Source organism: Aythya marila (genome assembly GCF_965140915.1).
Source record: "Aythya marila genome assembly, chromosome: 21".
NCBI classification, from domain to species: Eukaryota; Metazoa; Chordata; class Aves; order Anseriformes; family Anatidae; genus Aythya; species Aythya marila.
Genome location: NC_139062.1, coordinates 7524316 through 7540754, shown reverse-complemented (window position 1 = coordinate 7540754; position 16439 = coordinate 7524316). Strand labels below are relative to the sequence as shown.

General features: G+C 61.3%; 3 protein-coding genes across 5 annotated transcripts; all 3 read left to right on the top strand.

Annotated features, from left to right (window-relative positions):
• Positions 1-632: 632 nt before the first annotated feature.
• On the top strand, positions 633-2853 carry SLC25A34 (solute carrier family 25 member 34; the record flags this gene model as incomplete). Its single annotated transcript, XM_082776832.1, has 5 exons — positions 633-1155; positions 1774-1839; positions 2168-2320; positions 2454-2588; positions 2671-2853. The coding sequence occupies exons 1-5, from the start codon at positions 679-681 to the stop codon at positions 2851-2853; spliced, it is 1014 nt and encodes a 337-aa protein (XP_082632958.1). The 5' UTR covers positions 633-678.
• A 336-nt stretch (positions 2854-3189) lies between these two features.
• Positions 3190-6723, top strand: TMEM82 (transmembrane protein 82). Of its 2 annotated transcripts, XM_082776834.1 has the most exons (7): positions 3190-3325; positions 3400-3472; positions 3728-3902; positions 4370-4778; positions 5786-5973; positions 6057-6092; positions 6478-6723. In XM_082776834.1, exons 1-6 carry the CDS (start codon positions 3247-3249, stop codon positions 6081-6083), a joined length of 951 nt encoding a protein of 316 aa, XP_082632960.1. In that variant the 5' UTR covers positions 3190-3246; the 3' UTR covers positions 6084-6092; positions 6478-6723. The 2 variants fall into 2 exon arrangements, with proteins under 2 accessions (XP_082632960.1, XP_082632959.1); XM_082776833.1 differs by lacking the exon at positions 6478-6723 and having other exon boundaries at positions 6057-6396.
• Positions 6724-7346: 623 nt separating this feature from the next.
• FBLIM1 (filamin binding LIM protein 1) lies at positions 7347-11435 on the top strand. Of its 2 annotated transcripts, XM_082776780.1 has the most exons (9): positions 7347-7396; positions 8476-8620; positions 9320-9527; positions 9910-10052; positions 10144-10255; positions 10331-10500; positions 10587-10765; positions 10851-10968; positions 11161-11435. In XM_082776780.1, the coding sequence occupies exons 3-9, from the start codon at positions 9350-9352 to the stop codon at positions 11272-11274; spliced, it is 1014 nt and encodes a 337-aa protein (XP_082632906.1). In that variant the 5' UTR covers positions 7347-7396; positions 8476-8620; positions 9320-9349; the 3' UTR covers positions 11275-11435. The 2 variants fall into 2 exon arrangements, with proteins under 2 accessions (XP_082632906.1, XP_082632905.1); XM_082776779.1 differs by lacking the exon at positions 7347-7396 and having other exon boundaries at positions 7815-8620.
• Positions 11436-16439: the final 5004 nt, after the last annotated feature.

Below are 16439 nucleotides of genomic sequence, written 5' to 3'. Positions count from 1 at the left end.
CTCGGGGCGATTTTTGAGCCGGGCTTTGGCTTGATGGAGGGGGGGCGCTGCGGCAGGGGAGGAGGAAGAGGAGGATGGCGAGGAAGGGGCCGAGCCCCCAGCGGCTTTAACCGTGCGCCGAGGCACCCCCCCAATAACCCCCTCGTTGGCCGCAAGGTGAAACCCAGCCCCGGCTGTAAAATCAGGGAGCGGGTGGTGGCGGGGCGCAGTGTCCCCTGCAGCCTTTTAGCCCCAAAAGCTCCGATTTCAGGTCCCAGCAGCAGGAGGGGGGCGAAGCCCCCGAGCCCCCGCCGCGGTCCCCAGCGGGGCCGTCCTGGTGCCCCCCCCCCGTGCCTGTCCGGGGGGAAGGCGAGGGGCCGCCCCCGGACTCCCCCTCCCGGCCCTTAATTTTAATTCCCCGGCGTTTTGGGCTGATTTTTTTTTTTTTTCCCTCCCATTCGCGCCGCGTCACGCGGGGGGAGGGCACCCAGCGGGGATCTGGCTGCGGGGGGGGGGGCGCAGCGCCCGGCTGACCTCTGCCCTATATCCCGGCCCCAAACCGGGGGGCGGCGGCGGGGTGGGTGCGGACCCGAGGCGGGGGGGGGGGGCTCGCCCAGGGGCGGTGCTCGGAGCCCCCCCGGTGCCCGCAGGGCGAGGAAGGTGGAGCCTGGCGCCGTCCCCGCGGCGGGCAGGTGCTGCATGGCGGCGGGCACCGGCACCCTCGCCCCCTTCCCCGCCGCCCTGCCCGAATTCCCCTGTCCCCCCCAAAGCAGAGCCCCCGGCCCCCAGGGCTCCCCGGCCGGGGGGGTTCCTCCGGCGGCCGACCTGGTGCTGGGGGCCGCGGCCGGCTGCATGGCCTGCGTGCTCACCAACCCGCTGGAGGTGGTCAAGACGCGGCTGCAGCTGCAGGGCGAGCTGCGCGCCCCCGGCACCTACCCCCGGCCCTACCGGGGCGTGCTGCGGGCGGCGGGGGCCGTCTGCAGGGCCGACGGGCTGCGGGGGCTGCAGAAGGGCCTGGCCGCCGGCCTCCTCTACCAGGGGCTGATGAACGGAGTCCGCTTCTACTGCTACTCCTGCGCCCTGGCCGCCGGCTGGACGGGGTGGCCCGGTGGCACCGTGGTCGCCGGGGCGGTGGCCGGGGCCGTGGGGGCCTTCGTGGGCAGCCCCGCGTACCTGGTGAGTGCTGCGGGGGGGGCGGCAGAGCTGCCCGGGGGGGATTGGGGGGCTGGGGAGCCCCCCCCCGGATCCTCGAGCATCCCAGCTCTGCATGTCCCCTGTCCTTGTCCCGGCTCGGCTTTGTCCCCGAAATGGAGGGGCTGCATTGTGTGTGCTCGGCATCCCCGCTGTCCCCATCCAAGGGTTGCCCCCAGCCCCTTGGTTTGTCACCCCCCCCCTCCTCCTGGAAACCCTCACACAGAGCACCCACTGTAAGGAAATGTGGGTGCTTTCCCCCGTTTTGGGGGGTTTCTCCCTCTCTTGGGGCACAGAGCGGTCGCAGCTCAAAGGTGAGGGCACTGCAGGTGCCGACGGGGCCCTTTGCCCTGGGGCGGGAGGGGAAAGCGGGGTTCGAAGTCTGGGGAGGGGGGCACAGCTCTGCGCCCCCCAATACATCTGGGCACACAACATCTGCTGGAGGGGCTCAGATTGACCCCAAAAGCTGCTTTTTTGGCACTAAAGCGAGATGCTGAAGTCCCGGGAGGGATACCAAGCCCTTCCTGGTGCTTTAGCATAGGGGCAGGGGGGGAGGAGGGGAAATTTGTCACTTGCCGTCACCCGGTGTCACCGTCCCCGCAGGTCAAGACCCACCTCCAAGCCCAGACGCTGGCGGCCGTGGCCGTGGGCCACCAGCACAACCACGAGGTGAGCGGGGTCGGGGTCAGGAGACACGAACCGGCAGCACTCCTGCCGTGCGCACACCGGCAGCAGGGAGGTGGGGGGGTGACATGGATTATTTTGGCCAGCGGCTATTTAAAGCTGCTGTTTGGCAGCTCGACCCACACGAGTGCTATAAATAAACAGCGCGGGCTGCAAGGTGGCGCTTGGAAATAATTCACGTGACGTTTGTGGGGTGCAGCGACACCAGGCCCAGTGCCACCCGCGTGGTCCGCGCGGTGGCTTTGTGGGTGAAAACCAAGAGGGTTTGGGTCCATCACCTTTCCCGTTCACCCCAAATTTTGCCTCTTCCCAGAGCATCTCAGGTGCCTTCGAGAGCATCTACAGGCAGCACGGCGTGGCGGGGCTGTGGCGGGGGGTGACGGGCGCCGTGCCTCGCGTGGCCGTGGGCTCGGCCGCGCAGCTCGCCACCTTCGCCTCTGCCAAGGACTGGGTCTGCGAGCACCAGGTGAGTATCCAGCGATACTGCACCAGTATCCACCAGGATCCTGCACCAGTATCCAGCACCGGTGAGCATCTGGCATGCACCGGATCCGGCCCCCGAAATACCTGGCTCAGCTGACGGCCGCCACTTCCCGCAGTGGTTCGGGGAGGGCAGCTGGGCCGCGGTGCTGGCGGGGGGCATGGTGAGCGGCGTGGCCGTGGCGGTGACGATGACGCCTTTCGACGTGGTCAGCACTCGTCTCTACAACCAGCCTGTGGACGCCGACGGCGCGGTAAGGCCCTGTGGGGAATTCGGCTTTTTTTCACCCCAGGATGCGTCCAGCGAGGAGCTGCAGCCGCCTCCTCTCTCCGCAGGGCAAGCTGTACCGGGGGTTTTGGGACTGCTTTGTGCAGATCTCCAGCAAGGAGGGGCTGCTGGGCTTGTACAAGGGCATCGGCGCTGTCTACCTCCGCCTCGGCCCCCACACCGTGCTCAGCCTCTTCTTTTGGGACGAGCTCAGGAAGATGGTGCAGCAGCAGCCGCCCCCTGGGCCATAGGAGCTGGCGGCGGTTAATAAAGGGATTTTTTTTTTTTTCTGTTTCGGTGGAGCTTCAGGGTCTTTGGGGGGCTGGGGCTGGGGGCTGGGATCCTGTGCGAGGCCTTCTCAGCACATCGGGCTGCAGGATTAGGCTGAGGGTTTGGCCAAATGCACCGAGCGGGGCCGGGAAGGATAGCAGCAATGCCGGGGGGGCGAGGAAGGATGTGCGTGCTGCATTTCAAACCTTGCCGCTGCCCAAATTTCCCCTCCACGGGGGCTGGAGGTGCTGCCCGAGCCTGGCTGCGCCCAGCGTGGCGGCTCCGTCGGCAATGATTTACCAGCCCCGGGGAGCCTCCGCCCGCAGACCTTTGAGCCAGGGCCTGGCTGCGCCGCGGCTGCTCCGCGCTGAGAAATGTTCTCCCTGGGGTCCTGGCTGCCGGCGTGGCCTGGGCTGGCGTGGGGCTGGGCTCTGCTGGATGCGCTGCTGCAAGGTGAGAGCCCGCGGGGCGGCACGGGGCCACGGGGGTGGGGGGCCACGGTGACCCCCTGCTGCTTGTCCCCACAGGGCTGGTTGGTGCCTGTGCTGTCTCGGTGCTCTGCAGCCTCCTGAAGGTTTATCTCTACATCCAGTGTCTGAAGTAAGCTCCCATCCCTCCCCCTGGGATTTGGTTTGGGGCTTCTCCTCTTGGGGCTTCTCCTCTTGGGGCTTCTCCTCTTGGGGCTTCTCCTCTTGGGGCTTCTCTTGGGGCACCTGCTTTTGGGATCCATTTTTAGGAGCTGTTTTAAGCACCCATGGGTGGTGAAAGGGGACCCAGGGATGCTGGGGGCTGCGCCTTCCTCTCCCTCTCCCTGCTGTGGGCAACCCCATCCTGGTGTCCCCCTGCTGTCACCAGTGACCCGGCAAGGCAGGAGCTGAAGGCAGCAATCGGGGCACAGCGGCGGGCGCTGGAGCTGCTGCAGGTGCTGGTGCTGACGGGTGTCTTGGCGCTGGTGGGCTCCCGTGTGGCCGCGCTGGTGGTGCTTGAGTTCTCCCTGCGTGCCGTGTCCGCCCTCCTCTCCCTCAGTAAGGTGAGTGGGGCCGGGGAAACTGAGGCATGGCAGGGTGGGAGCCGCACAGCCCCTCACTGCTCACAGTGCCCTGTGGCATTGAGGAAGCTGTGCAACAACCTGATGCTTTGCAGCCTCCATGGGGAGGATGGGGTTGAGTTTGGGAGGAAACCATGCGTGGCTTTGCAATGGTGCAGCCCCTTGCTGCTCTGCAATTCCCACGGGGGCTGCAGGGGCTGGGCATGGCCCCTCACTGCTTTGCAACACCCGTGGGGAGGGCAGGGGATGTGGCCTGGAGGAGAACACACGTGGCTTTGCAGTGGCAAACCCTCTTGCTGCTTTAACACCCATGGGGAGGATGAGGGCTGCAGGCATGGGGAACGTGGGGGCTGCAGCATGGAGGAACCCACCCAGGGCTCCGCACCCGCATCTTCTCTCGCGGCTTTGCAACCTCGGCAGCTCCTGACGGCGCCGTCCCGCTCTTGCAGGGCACCCACAGCAGCCAGCTCCTCCTGCTGTGCCAGTACTCGCTGGGCTGCGGCGTGTCCTGCGGCCTCAGCTTCCTGCTGGAAGGGGCTCCCCACGGGACGAGCAACCTGGCGCTGGCGGCAGGCTTGGCGGGGCTGCTGGCCGTGCACGCCCGGCGCTTGGCGCTCCACACCTGCAGCCTCTACGAGCTGCACAGCCGGCAGCGCTACTGCGGCGTCTGCATGCTGCTCCTCACCGCCGGCCACCGCATCCCCCGGCTGCTGCGCAAAGCCCTGGTCATCACCTTCACCGTGGCCGACCTGGCCGCCATCTCCCTCATCAACCGCGATTTCCTCTCCACGGCGGAGGCCGTCCGCTTCTGGACGCCGCTCACCATCTGCTACACGCTGCTGGTCATCTACATGCAAGGTGAGGGGTGGGCGGCGTATCGTAGAGTCTTGGGGGAACCCAAATTTTGGGGACAACCCGGTGTTCAGGCCAGCCCCCATGGGGTTGTTTTGCAATACAGACCCCAAATTGTGGGGATCAACCAGTCAGGTTGTCCCCCCTCGGGGTGGCTCTGCCACATAGAGCCCAAGTTTTGGGGACAACACAACCAGGAGATCATTTGGGTTCCCAACAGTTTGGGGATGACCCAGCCAAGGAGGACGTTTCCCCGTGGGGTGGCTTTGCAGGAGAGACCCTAAGTTCTGGGGACAAGCCAACTGGGAGGTCATTTGGGTCCCCCAAATTTTGGAGATGACCCAAGTAGGAGGTCATTTGGGTCCCCCATTTTTTTGGGATGACCCAACTAGGAGGATGATTCCCCATGGAGTGGTTTTGCAATAGTGACCCCAAGGAATCTGGGGACAATCCAACTGGGAGGTCATTTGGGTTCCCCAAATTTTGGGGATGACCCAATTGACACATCATTTTCCCATGGGGTGTCTTTGCAATATGAATCCCAAATTTTGTGGATGGTGCTACCTGGAGGTCATACGGTTCCCTCTAAGGTTTTGGGAACAGACCAACCAGAAGGTCATTTGAGTCTCCCCATATTTTGGGGACAACCCAATCAGGAAGTCATTTGTTCCCCCAAATTTTGCAGATGACTCAACCAGGAGGACATTTCCCCATGGGGTGGTTTTGCAATAGGAACCTCAAAGATTTTGAGGACAACCCAATTGGAATGTCATGTGGGTCCCTCAAATTTTGGAAATGACCCAACCAGGAGGTCACTTGGGTCCCCCCCAAATTTTGGAAACAAGCCAACTGGGAGGTCATTTCCACATAGGATGCCTTTGCAATAAGGACCCCGTATTTGGGGGGTGACTCAACCAGGAGGTCACTTGAGTCCTCCAAGTTTTGGGGACAACCCAAAGTTGGATGAACTTTCCTGCTGTGAACGAGGCCACCCTGACTCCGTGTCCCCGCAGAGGAGCAGCGGCCGAGCGCAGGCGGGCAGGCGGTCTACCAGACGGTGCTGGTGCGCATGGGCGGCCTCTTCATCCTCCTCCTCACCGTGGGCCGCTGGACAGACATCCTGCACGTCCTCCTCTCGCTGCTGGGCGAGCTCTGGTGCCTGCTCCGTGCCGGCGTCCTGCTGGAGGCGTGCCGGCGGCAGGTGAGTGCCCCCGACACAGCCCCGAGGCCACGGTGAGGGGCTGGCGCCCGCCTTTCCACTTCTCTCCCCTTCGTCTCCCGTAGGATTGCACCCAGCAGGGATCGTCCTGAGAAGAAGGCGTAAGTGGGGATGAGAAATGTGAGGTGGCTTCACCCAGCTCCCCAAATTCTCCCCGCTGCGCTGGAGAGCCCCTGGTGGGGACCAAGGGAAGAGGGCTCCTGGAAGGCGCTCGACCCCATCCCGTTGGACACGTGGGGCTGGGGGGACGCTCACACGGCCCCTGTTTTTGGGGGTGACCCCACAAGGCTGTGATGGTGCTGGGGGTTGGCTCCCACCTCCTGCTCGGAACATGGGATTCTGATAGATATCCCTGTCCTCAGGGGGTGCTTGGCCACGCCACCATGGTGTGGGGACCTTCAGGGCTTTATAAGGCATGGAAAATAAAGTGTTTGTTTTTTTCTTTCTTTCTTTTTTTTTTTTTTTCTTTTTTTTTTTTTTTTCCAGCAAATGCCTGGGCAGAGCAAGCTGGGGGCCCATCATGCTGGGAACAGGCTTGGGGACAGCCCCAGTGGAGGGAAACTGAGGCACAGAGGGGGTGTCCCCACCTCCCTGAGCCACCTGAGCCATGCCAGGGGGCACCTGACCTTGCGAAGATGGGGTGTGGGGTTTGGGGTGGGAAGCCCCTGCCCCGGGAGCTGGCACTGGGGGCACAGCAGCAGAGAGGCTGGGGCTGCACGGGGCTGTATGGGGCATCTGGGAGGTGCATTGGGGGTGCATGGGGCATTCTGGGGGGTGTATGGGGGCATCCTGGGGTACTTGGGGTGGAATGGGACATCCTGGGGTCTCTGTGGGGGCACAGGAGGCGTTCTGGAGCTGTGCAGGGGCACACAGAGCAACCTGGGGGTGCATGGGGACAACCTGGAGATGTGTGGGGGCATGCGAGGCATCCGAGGGTTGGGGTTGGGGGGCGACCTGGGGGCCTTGTGGGGCACACGAAGCACCCTGGGGCTGTATGGGGGGTGCATGGAGCTCCGTGGGGTGCTGTGGGGCGTCCCGGGGCTCTATGGGGGCACCCTGGGGCCGCATGGGACAATCGGGGAGGGGGGGCAATGCATGGGGTGACCTGGGGGTGGGGGTCATCCCCCAGCACCCAGGGGCCCACCTGGAGACCTGAGGGGCCCCCTTGGGGTCAGGAAGCTCCCTGGGGTCTCACGGGGGGGGCACACCCTATGGGGCCACCCCAGGGCGTAGGGGGCCTCCTGCCGGGGAGGGGGGGGGCGGGCCGTGGGGCAGGGAGGGAGGAGGAGGAGGAGGAGGAGGGAGGAAGGGGCGGCGATGCCGGGCGGCTCAGCCTCCCCTCTGCCCCCCCGCCGGGCAGGGCGCGCCCGCGGAGCGCACGGAGGGACCCGCACCGGCTGCACAGGTAGGGGACGGGGACGGGGACGGGGACAGCGGCCACCCCCGGGGGCGCACGGGGCTGCGGGGAAGCCCCCGGGCAAACGACGCCCCAAACTAATAGGGGAACTCCCCCCCCCGACACCTTTTCCCCAGCCAGGGAACACCCCCGGGTATATGGGGCTGGGGGCACCCCGGGGTGGGACGTGGGACCCCCACCCCACAAGGGAGGGGATGGGGACCGCAGGGCTGCCCTGGGATGGGACGGGGGCAAGAGACACCCCCAGGAGGGGAGGGGATGGGATGGGGGGAGCACACATAGGGGGTCGGCACCCCCCGGGAGGGGACAGGGGATTGCAGGGCCACCCTCTGCAGGGACAGGGGGGACACCCAGGTGGGGGGCAGGGGGCTGCAGAGCCACCCCCTGGGTCAGTGGTGAGGGGACAGCGGGGCCGTGGGGGGACAGTGAGGTCGCCCCCCACCCTGTCCTGTCTCCCTCGGGTGTCCTCACAGGGCCCGGGGGGGTCCCTGGGGCTGGGGGGCAGCTGGGGGGCCGCATCCTGCCCCAGTTTGGGAGGGGATGCCCCATAAGCAGCCCCAGCCCCATCGATCCCACCCGGGCTCTGGCACCCCAGCTTTTGGGGCAGCTGTTGCAGGGCCCCTTCCCCATGCAGCCACCCCAAAACAGCTCGGCAGAGGGAAAGCGCGACCTGGGGGGGAGGAGGGACCCCAAAAAAAGCAGGGTGCAAGCCCCACTAATGCTGCCCCCCCCCCTCCAGCTTCAGCCACCCTGGCCGGTGGGGCGGCAGTGGGGCTGCCGGGAGCTCGGCCGCCCCAGCACAAAGAGGAATGCACCGAGCACATGGTTCACATTAGCCCTGGAGATTTTTTTTTATTTTTTTTTTTTTATGATCATTACTTTTTTTTCCCCCCTTATTTTCTGCCGCCCGGCCAGGCAGCACGGAAGCGGCGGCTGCCCGGGGCGAGGATTTGAGCGCCGGGCGAGGGCTGGCAGCGCCGGGGCCCGTTTGGGTTTCGCCGGCGGGGAGGGAGGGAGCACGCGAAGCCACTCTGGGTTTTCCTTTTCCTCCCTTTCATTTGAGTCAGAGGCTGAAGTCACCGGCGTGCTTGTCCCCGAGCTTTTTCCCCGCCGCAGAGGATGCGGGGATGCCCGTGAAGGGGATTTGGGGGAGCGGAGCCACCCCGTGCCGCCGCCAGGGCGCTGCATGAGACCGGGCAACTCATTGCACGGGTAGGTTTGGGGAGGAAGCGCATTTCCCCCCCTCCCTGTGCAGCTGGGCTGCTTTTCCCCTGGTGGAGCTGAGCCAGCAGCCCTTTTCCTTCCCCGCCGGGGTCGCTCGGGGTCGGGCGCATCCTGCCTGCGCGGCGGGCGCTGCGCGGGGGCCGCCTCGGCACCTTCGTGCCTCAGTTTCCCCAAGCTGCAGAAAGAAAACGGGGGGTGCCTCATGCCGGGGGTGGTAAGGGGGAGATAGGGGTGCTCGGGGAGCTGGAAAACGCGCCAAAAAGGGTGTGCAAAAGCAGCTGCTCTCACAACCCTGTTTCCAATAGGCAAGATGGGTTTCTCCAGCGGTTTCATTCCTGTTTGGGCAATAAGAGGGAAAAACAAGCTGACAAAGCTTGCAGAAGGCTGGGGTTGGCCAAGGAGGCTTGGAAAGGGGAGACCTCGGGGGCTTCACCTGCCGGGCACTTTGCCGGGTCCCTTTACACCACATCCCGGCGGGCATGAGGCCGTTTATGGCCGTGACGTGGGACGGGTGCGGGGCCGCTCGTTCCTTCTCCCTTTCCGGGAAGGTGAGGAGGAGGCGGGCTGAGGCCGAAGGGCAGCGCAGCTGCAGGCACACCAGGCTGCCAGCACACCGGCAGATTTCGCTCTGGTGTTTATATTATTTCCTTTGTCTTATTTTTGAAAAAAAAAAAAATAATAATCCAGCGCAGCTCCGGCCCACCTGCCGTTTCCACGATGCTCCCCGGGAAAGCGGAGAAGAGGATGGCTTCGTCCGTGTTCATCACCCTGGTGCCCCCGCGGAGGGAGGCGGCCACCAAGGACCGGCCCCAAACGGGGCTGTCACCCCCCGTCCCCGAGGGCACCCATCGCCCCCGGGCATCCCCGCCGCAGCCCCCGGCTTTGCCCAACGGAGGTGAGGGGCGTCCGTGGGGTCCCGCGCGCGAGGACGATGCCGGTGCCGAGGATCCTGCGGCGATGCTTTGCAAAAGGATGCGGGTGCAGGTGGAGGGGGGGGGACGGGACGTGCTTTTGGGGAGGGGTGTTTCTGGGGGGTCGTTCCCCAAACCCCCAAACCAGCCCTGGATTGGATCCGGCTGCTGGGGACGGGCTGTGTTTGCTCTCCATCGCCGGGCCCTTATCAGCTCTGTTTGTCTCCTCCTGCCCGGCTGGCGTTTGCTTTTGGGGCTGGTCGGGGAGCGCTGCGGCAGAGCGTCGGGGAGTTATTGCAGGGGGAGAAGGGTGGGATGGGAGCTGGCATCGCCCTCCCAACGCGCCGTGCCTGGCTTTTCCTGCAGAAAGCTGCCCTCGGTCCCCGCCAGCGCCCGTGCCTTCGTCCTCACCGGTCCTCATCCTCTCCGAAGTGCCCCAGCCCTTGTCCGCGGAGGCGCTGGCTCCGGCGCTGCAGCAGCTGGACCTCGCAGCGCCTGCCACCCTGCAGGTCAGCCCCACGGGGTGCCATCACCCCCCCGCCTCAGTTTCCCCACCCTTGAGGGCTTCCACGTAACGCACATTTGCCTCCTGCTCACCAGGCTCCTTCTGCCTTCCCTGCTGAGCTGAGGCCGCCCAAATTTCGCCAGGAGCAAGCAGACAAACCGCCGTGGCAGGATGCCAACGGGCACCTGGAGAGGGACGGCTCCAGAGGTGAGCAGGGGGATGGCGCAGGCTCGTCCCCAGCTGGGGACACCGAGGCCAACCCCTCCTCGTCCCTTCCCGCAGACATCTGCGCCTTCTGCCACAAAGCCGTGGGCCCGCGGGAGCCGACGGTGGAGGCGATGGGCAAGCAGTACCACGCCGACTGCTTCACCTGCCGGACCTGCCAGCAGCGCCTGGCCGGGCAGCGCTACTACCAAAGGGACGGGCGCCCCACGTGCGACGCCTGCTACCAGGTACCCGGCCCCACGGGACGCTCGGTGCCCCCAGGGACGTCAGGGGGGCGCCGGCATCTCCAGCGTCTTCCCCCCATCGCCTCCAGGCCACGCTGGAGAAATGCGCCAAGTGCCAGGGGCTGATCACGGAGCGCATCGTGCGGGCCATGGGCAAGGGCTTCCACCCCAGCTGCTTCGTCTGCACCGCCTGCGGCCGGGCCATCGGCGCCGAGAGCTTTGCGGTGGATGAGCGGGACGAGGTGTACTGCGTGGCTGACTTCTACAGGTAGGAGAGCAGCCCTGGGTGGGGGCTTTCGGCTGGTCCCTGCTGCCCCCCGAGGCTCATCTCACCCCTCCTTTGTCCCACCAAGGAAATACGCCCCGGTGTGCGGTGCCTGCCAGCTCCCCATCATCCCCAGTGAGGACCAGGACACCTACAAGATCGAGTGCCTGGGACGCAGCTTCCATGAGAGCTGCTACCGCTGCGAGGTACGGCCCCGGGGGACGGAGGGGGGGCAAAACACAAGTGGGGCTGTCCTGGTGCCTCCGCAAAGCACCCGCGGTGGGTGTTGGACACGAGGTGGGTTTGGGGAGAAAGCAGGGTGCGATGGCGCGGCGTCCTGCATGCGATGCAGCGCGGGGCTCAGCTGTGGCCTCTGCACCCCCCCTGCTCCTCCGCAGAGCTGTGGGACACCCCTGTCGCCGGAGCCGACGGAGGATGGGTGCTACCCCCTGGGCCAGCACCTCCTCTGCAAGTCCTGCCACGTCCGCCGGCGGAACGAGTCGTCCTGCTGAAAAAACCCCGCTTGTCCCACGGTGGACGCGCAGGGAGCGGCGGGACCAGCGTTTAATAACCACAACGTGCCGGGACCCTGTCCCTCAGCCCTCTTCCCAACCGCTCGTTGCGAACAGAAAAAGCCCTGGAAGAGCAGCAGTGGTGGGCGAGCTGAGGTTTCCTTTGCTTTTTTTTTTTTTAAAAAAAAAAAAAAACTTCTGAGGCCGGTTTGGTTTCCTTGGTGTTTTTATTTCTTCTTGAGCTTCCTTGGGGTTTCATTTAAACGTTTCTCTCTGGGGTGATGCAGAGAGCAGCACTGATTTAGCTCCTTGTAGTTAAATAAAACCCCAACCTAAAAATGCACGTTCTTTCATCCACCCGTTTCCTGTGTCCCAGACCTTACAAAACACAAGTTTGCAAATAGGGAAAAAGCCACTTCTTGACTTATGGGCTGCTGTGGGTGGCAGGAGGCTGGACATGAGCTTGCTTGGGTTGCTCGCTGGTAACGCAGCTGATTTTGGCGTGGGACGCGGTGATTCAGCAGGCTGGGGGAAAACAGAGGGTTATTTGGGGGGCTGGACTTGGGATTTTGCAATGCAGCACTGATAAAAGGATGTTAGGAGGTTTGTTCTTGCTGATTGTCCGTGCGCCGTCTCAAACAAGTCTCAGAGCCAGCAGAGGGCAGCCGGAGCACAAATTCCCCCATCAGGCAGAAAAAAGCTGTCTGAAGTCTGTCTTCTGGATAGGACAGCACTGGTACCAATGCCTCGTGTTTGCATCTTATCCGAGATAATACTGCGCCGCTGGCAGGAGCTTTTTGACTTTCCTTTGGTCCAATGTGGAAAAAAAAGGCTGAAATTAACCCTTTTCCCTGTGCTTCTGACATCTGTGCAAGCAGTGCCACCAGCACTCATCGTGTTTGGGAGTGTTTTACAAACCAGCCGGACAAAGAAAAAAAAAACAACAGGCCAAACAACCAGAAAAACAGCAGATAAATGCTTCTAGGTGATGTTGAATAACAGCACGTGCTGTATTTCTGAACGAAAGGGTTAACGTATGGGTAATGTATGCACTGGAGCCCTGGCTGGCTGATTAATCACAGCAACCCCGCAAATGTTTCCTGCCGTCTCTCCCCATCTACAAAGCCTCTTACTCACGTTGGTAATGTGCGTCTATGGCCATCAATCAGGTCACAACTCGCTGTAAACTATTTATAAATAGGATGCTCATGTGAAGTTGTCATTCCCAGAGCCAGGACGGTCACGTATGGAGGTGGCTTTGGGTCTGGCTGGCCAGGGACGTCTCCCATGCCAGGGAAATCCAGTGCTCAGAATCAGCTCATTCCCAAAGCCTCTGCTCTGTGGGGAAAGCCAGGCACCGAAAGGATGCCAGAAAAGTAAAAGGACACGGGCAGGACTGTGGGAGTGGGGAAGGGAAGTGCCAGAGAGCAAAGGGCTTCCCACTTTTTGCAGTATAGGTGTTTCCCAGACCAGGTTTTCAGGGAGGATGGAAGCGCTGATGCTGAGCAGTGTTCTGGATGTGTTATTGCACCGCACACTTGTTAATCCCTCCGTGCAGCACCTTTGGGTGCTTCACAGCCACGCTACTCCTCCACAGAGCTAAAGCAAGGAGTCCAGTACTTCCCCACAGAGCGAGCCAGAACAGTGTATTAGCACCGGGCCTGGGGCGATTTTTAGCCAGAGGCAGGAAGGGAAAAGTTTTTATCAATACAAAGTGTTGGAGGGGAGAGGAGCAGGGCAAGGTACAGCTGGAGAGTTCAGTGGCGTGGCAAAGAGATGCAGAAATGGTCAGATTTGGTGCTTTTTTTTTCCAGGGGCAGAGGATGACAGGAGTAGGCAGATAGGGAGGTAAGCAGATAAAGGCTGATTTAAGCTGCTTTCTTGGTGGATAAGGGGAGAAGCATTATGAGCTGGGGCCTGGAGAGTGTTGTTAAGCCTGAAAAGCACAGCCCTGGGTTTTCCCCTGGGAGGATCTCAAGGAATTGTGCTGTATTTCCAGCCCTGGCTGAGCTGTGCAGAGGAGACGTTCTGGGGGTCCCATCCAGCCGACGAGCAGGCAAATGCAGTCTGCAACAGCTCAGCCTGTCCTTGGGCTCCTCACCCCCTTACAAGCGATTTTGCAAGGGGAAAAGTTTAAAGTCTGCCTCCTTACTCAGCACCAATGCACCTGGATTTGCCAACAAAAATACAAAGCACGCCTGGAGCAACGCAAAGCTCCCGTTCTGCCCAGGGAGCCCCCCAAAGCCCTGCAGAGCCCCACCGAGACCACCCAGAGGTGTAAAATCCGCTTAAGGTCTCACTTGTTGCCTTCCAGCAGAGGTGCAAAAGGGCACGGAGGAGAGCCTGCGAAATGCGCCGGCCGGGCCCTGCCCGCCCCTTGGCTGCTGCAATCAGCCCGTCTTTTCTTGCAATCCCTCTTGGCAGGCCAAGACGAGCAGGGAGGGACCTGCAAGGCAGGCTGGCTGCCCTCCAAGGAGAAGCAAATGCAAATATTTCTTCACTTCAGCCTGGGTGCGGCCCGGGGATAAAATTTCTCTGGTCTTTCCCAGAGAAGGCATCCGATACCATACCCTGGTGCGGGCCCAATTTGCTCCCAGGAATATGAGAGTGTATGACAAAACCTGCAAAGGTTTTTTTTCTTGCAACTCAAGGGACAGCCATGTTTGTTAAAATGAGCTTTTAAATTGAAGGATGAGCTGACAGGCATGGCCATACTGTTTTTAAATCGATGATCAAGGTTTTGGTTTGTAACCAACTGTGCCTCTTACAGGTTTTGTTTGTAAACTGAAGATTTTGGTGCAGCATAAGCAAGCCTGTAAAGGGAAACGGGTTGGAAACTGCCCCATCAGCCGTGAGAAATGCAAAAAGCAGGCAGAGAACAGAGGGGGAGAGACGAGCCGGATTCCTCACATGCTTTCGCTCTGCCATCACCGCCTCCAAGGTGCTGTTGGCCGTGGAAAGCCGCCGGGGAGCAGCGAACGAGAGCCAGCCACCAGCAAACGCTGTAGCAAAATGGGTCAGTTCTCAGGAGGGAAAACTGAGGCTAGAGCAGTTGAGGGGGCATTGCTGGCTGGAAAGCTGTTCATAGTGATGCTTTGTTTTCCTTTTAAACAGGACAGAGAGCCAAAGAACTGGGTTTTTCCTTTGGTTGACCTGAGTTAATTACAACCATATCCCAGCCAGATTGCTGCAGCGTTGTCCTTTCCAGCAGACCATTCGGACGCATTTCCTTCATCTTCCTGTATGCAAATTCCTTCATCTTCCTGTACTCAGTGCAACCTAAAAAGCTAACAGCTCTTTCATGAAATGTGGTCTGGTTGAGGTAGAAGGATGAAAAGCAGACGGAATCATTCTGGGTTAAAAATAAGTGGAGCAGTGCAAGCCCTGAATGTCTCCAGCTTCATAATTTGGAGCATGGCCAGGATGTAAAAAAAAAAAAAAAAAAAAGAAACACCAAACCACCGTGCACTATTCTCCTTTTTTTCCAGTCTCCCTGCAAAAGCAAGCTATCCAGGCTGTGATATGTTTATGGGAGGATCCCAAAGCAGGATCAGGCTAGGATTGTCACCTAAATACCCAGTGCTGGGATTTATTTTTAACACGTACTGTGTTTTTGATACGCGAGGCGAAATCGATGCAGCCTGTTATGCAAGCGTTACCAGCCTGCAAATTATACGCTGTGTTAAAAAAAAAAAAAAAAAAAAATCAAGGAAAAAAAAAAAAAAAAAGAGAGGAAAAAAGAAAACACAACCCACCCTATTTCTGAAAATAGATGCATGGCACATGTCTGCAAGCAGGGCTTTGACATTTTATATCCCAGCTTTATTTCATCGCGTCAGTGGCGATTACAGCATCCTGCAGCCCCATTTCCTGGCTGTGAATTAATGATTTTCACTTGGACCTGACTTCAAGCAGCTTATGTTTCTTTATTTTGCGGGGGTGTTGATTAGAGTCCATAGGTGTGGGGTTTTGTTGAAAAAAATATATATATGTAAAGGCTGGGATAGATTTCTCTCGGGGGTAATGCTGCATTTTGCAGCAGCGGGGCGTTTGTCAGGGCAGCTCATTGACCTCGGTGATTTATCACTGGAGGCAGGAGGCGGGGGGAATATCTCCTAGAAATAAATATATCCCTTAATTCTCCGTGCGGCTAAACTTTCCCTCACAGCCTAGCCGGGGGAATAGACTTTAATCTCCTTTATGCGCCCCTGCGGATGGCTTCGTCCGAGGCAGGATTGCGCTGAGGCGATCGGCATCGCCCCTCCGCCGCCGGCCGCCTCCCTTTCTCGCCGACCCTGGCGTTTTAAGGGCACCACGTAGCCTCCCCATTTTGCGGAGGGAAGGAAAAAAAAAAAAAAAAAAAAAAAAAAAGCAAAAGGAGGATATTTGCCTCACAAAAGAGGGAGGAGGAGGGGGCCGGGGGCTGCCCGCCTCAGGCAGCACAGCGCCGCCTCGCCCGCGCGTGGCGGCCGCTCGCGGTACTGCAGGAGCCGCCCCGCCCGCCGCTCGCTTCACAAAATGGCCGCCCGGCCAGGCCACGGCGAGCGGCGCCCAGGCGACAAAATGGCGCCGGGCGGGCAGCGGGGGGAAGGACGGGCGGCGCGGGGCCGGGGCGGCGAGCGTGGGCAAAGCCGTGCCAGGAGCACGGCCGAGAGGCCCCCCCGGCGTGCGGAGCCCCTCCAGGCGGGCTGTGAGAGCGCTGCGGGTGAAACCCGAGCTCCCCCCGCGCCTTCCTCACGCACCCCCCTTCTCCCCTCCGCCTTTGCAGAAGGACGCGAAAATGCCCGGAGACGCGCGTTTCCACTCGGCCTCGGGGGCGGCCTCAGCCTCCCCCCGCCGCCATCGCCCCTGTGGTCCCCCCACGCCACAGCCCGCCAGCACCGACCCATTTGGGGTGTTTTTTTCCCTCAGAGCGTGAAGATTTTGGGGCCAGAATTGCTCTTTCCACCACCCCCTCCACACACGCACGCACCCCAAGGTGGGTAGTTCTATGCCTAATTCTCCTCCACCGCTTTTTCTCCTTCGTAGGGGTTGAAGCCACCGCCTCTGGCTCTCCTCACAGCGTGGAAAATGCCCAAACGTGATTAAAAAAAAAAAAAAAAGGCACCGAAAACCCAAAACACCCAAGGAGTGATTTATCTGCAGAGCTGGAGGGGCGCGGGGAA

Excerpts from the sequence above, each read along its gene's own strand:
- TMEM82 (XM_082776834.1), top strand. The coding sequence starts at position 3,247 with ATGTTCTCCCTGGGGTCCTGGCTGCCGGCGTGGCCTGGGCTGGCGTGG. Across the intron at positions 3,473-3,727 it reads CTCTACATCCAGTGTCTGAA|TGACCCGGCAAGGCAGGAGC; the intron begins GTAAGCTCCCAT and ends TGCTGTCACCAG. Across the intron at positions 5,974-6,056 it reads TGGAGGCGTGCCGGCGGCAG|GATTGCACCCAGCAGGGATC; the intron begins GTGAGTGCCCCC and ends CGTCTCCCGTAG.
- FBLIM1 (XM_082776780.1), top strand. The coding sequence starts at position 9,350 with ATGCTCCCCGGGAAAGCGGAGAAGAGGATGGCTTCGTCCGTGTTCATC. Across the intron at positions 10,501-10,586 it reads CGTGCGACGCCTGCTACCAG|GCCACGCTGGAGAAATGCGC; the intron begins GTACCCGGCCCC and ends CATCGCCTCCAG. Across the intron at positions 10,766-10,850 it reads TGCGTGGCTGACTTCTACAG|GAAATACGCCCCGGTGTGCG; the intron begins GTAGGAGAGCAG and ends TGTCCCACCAAG.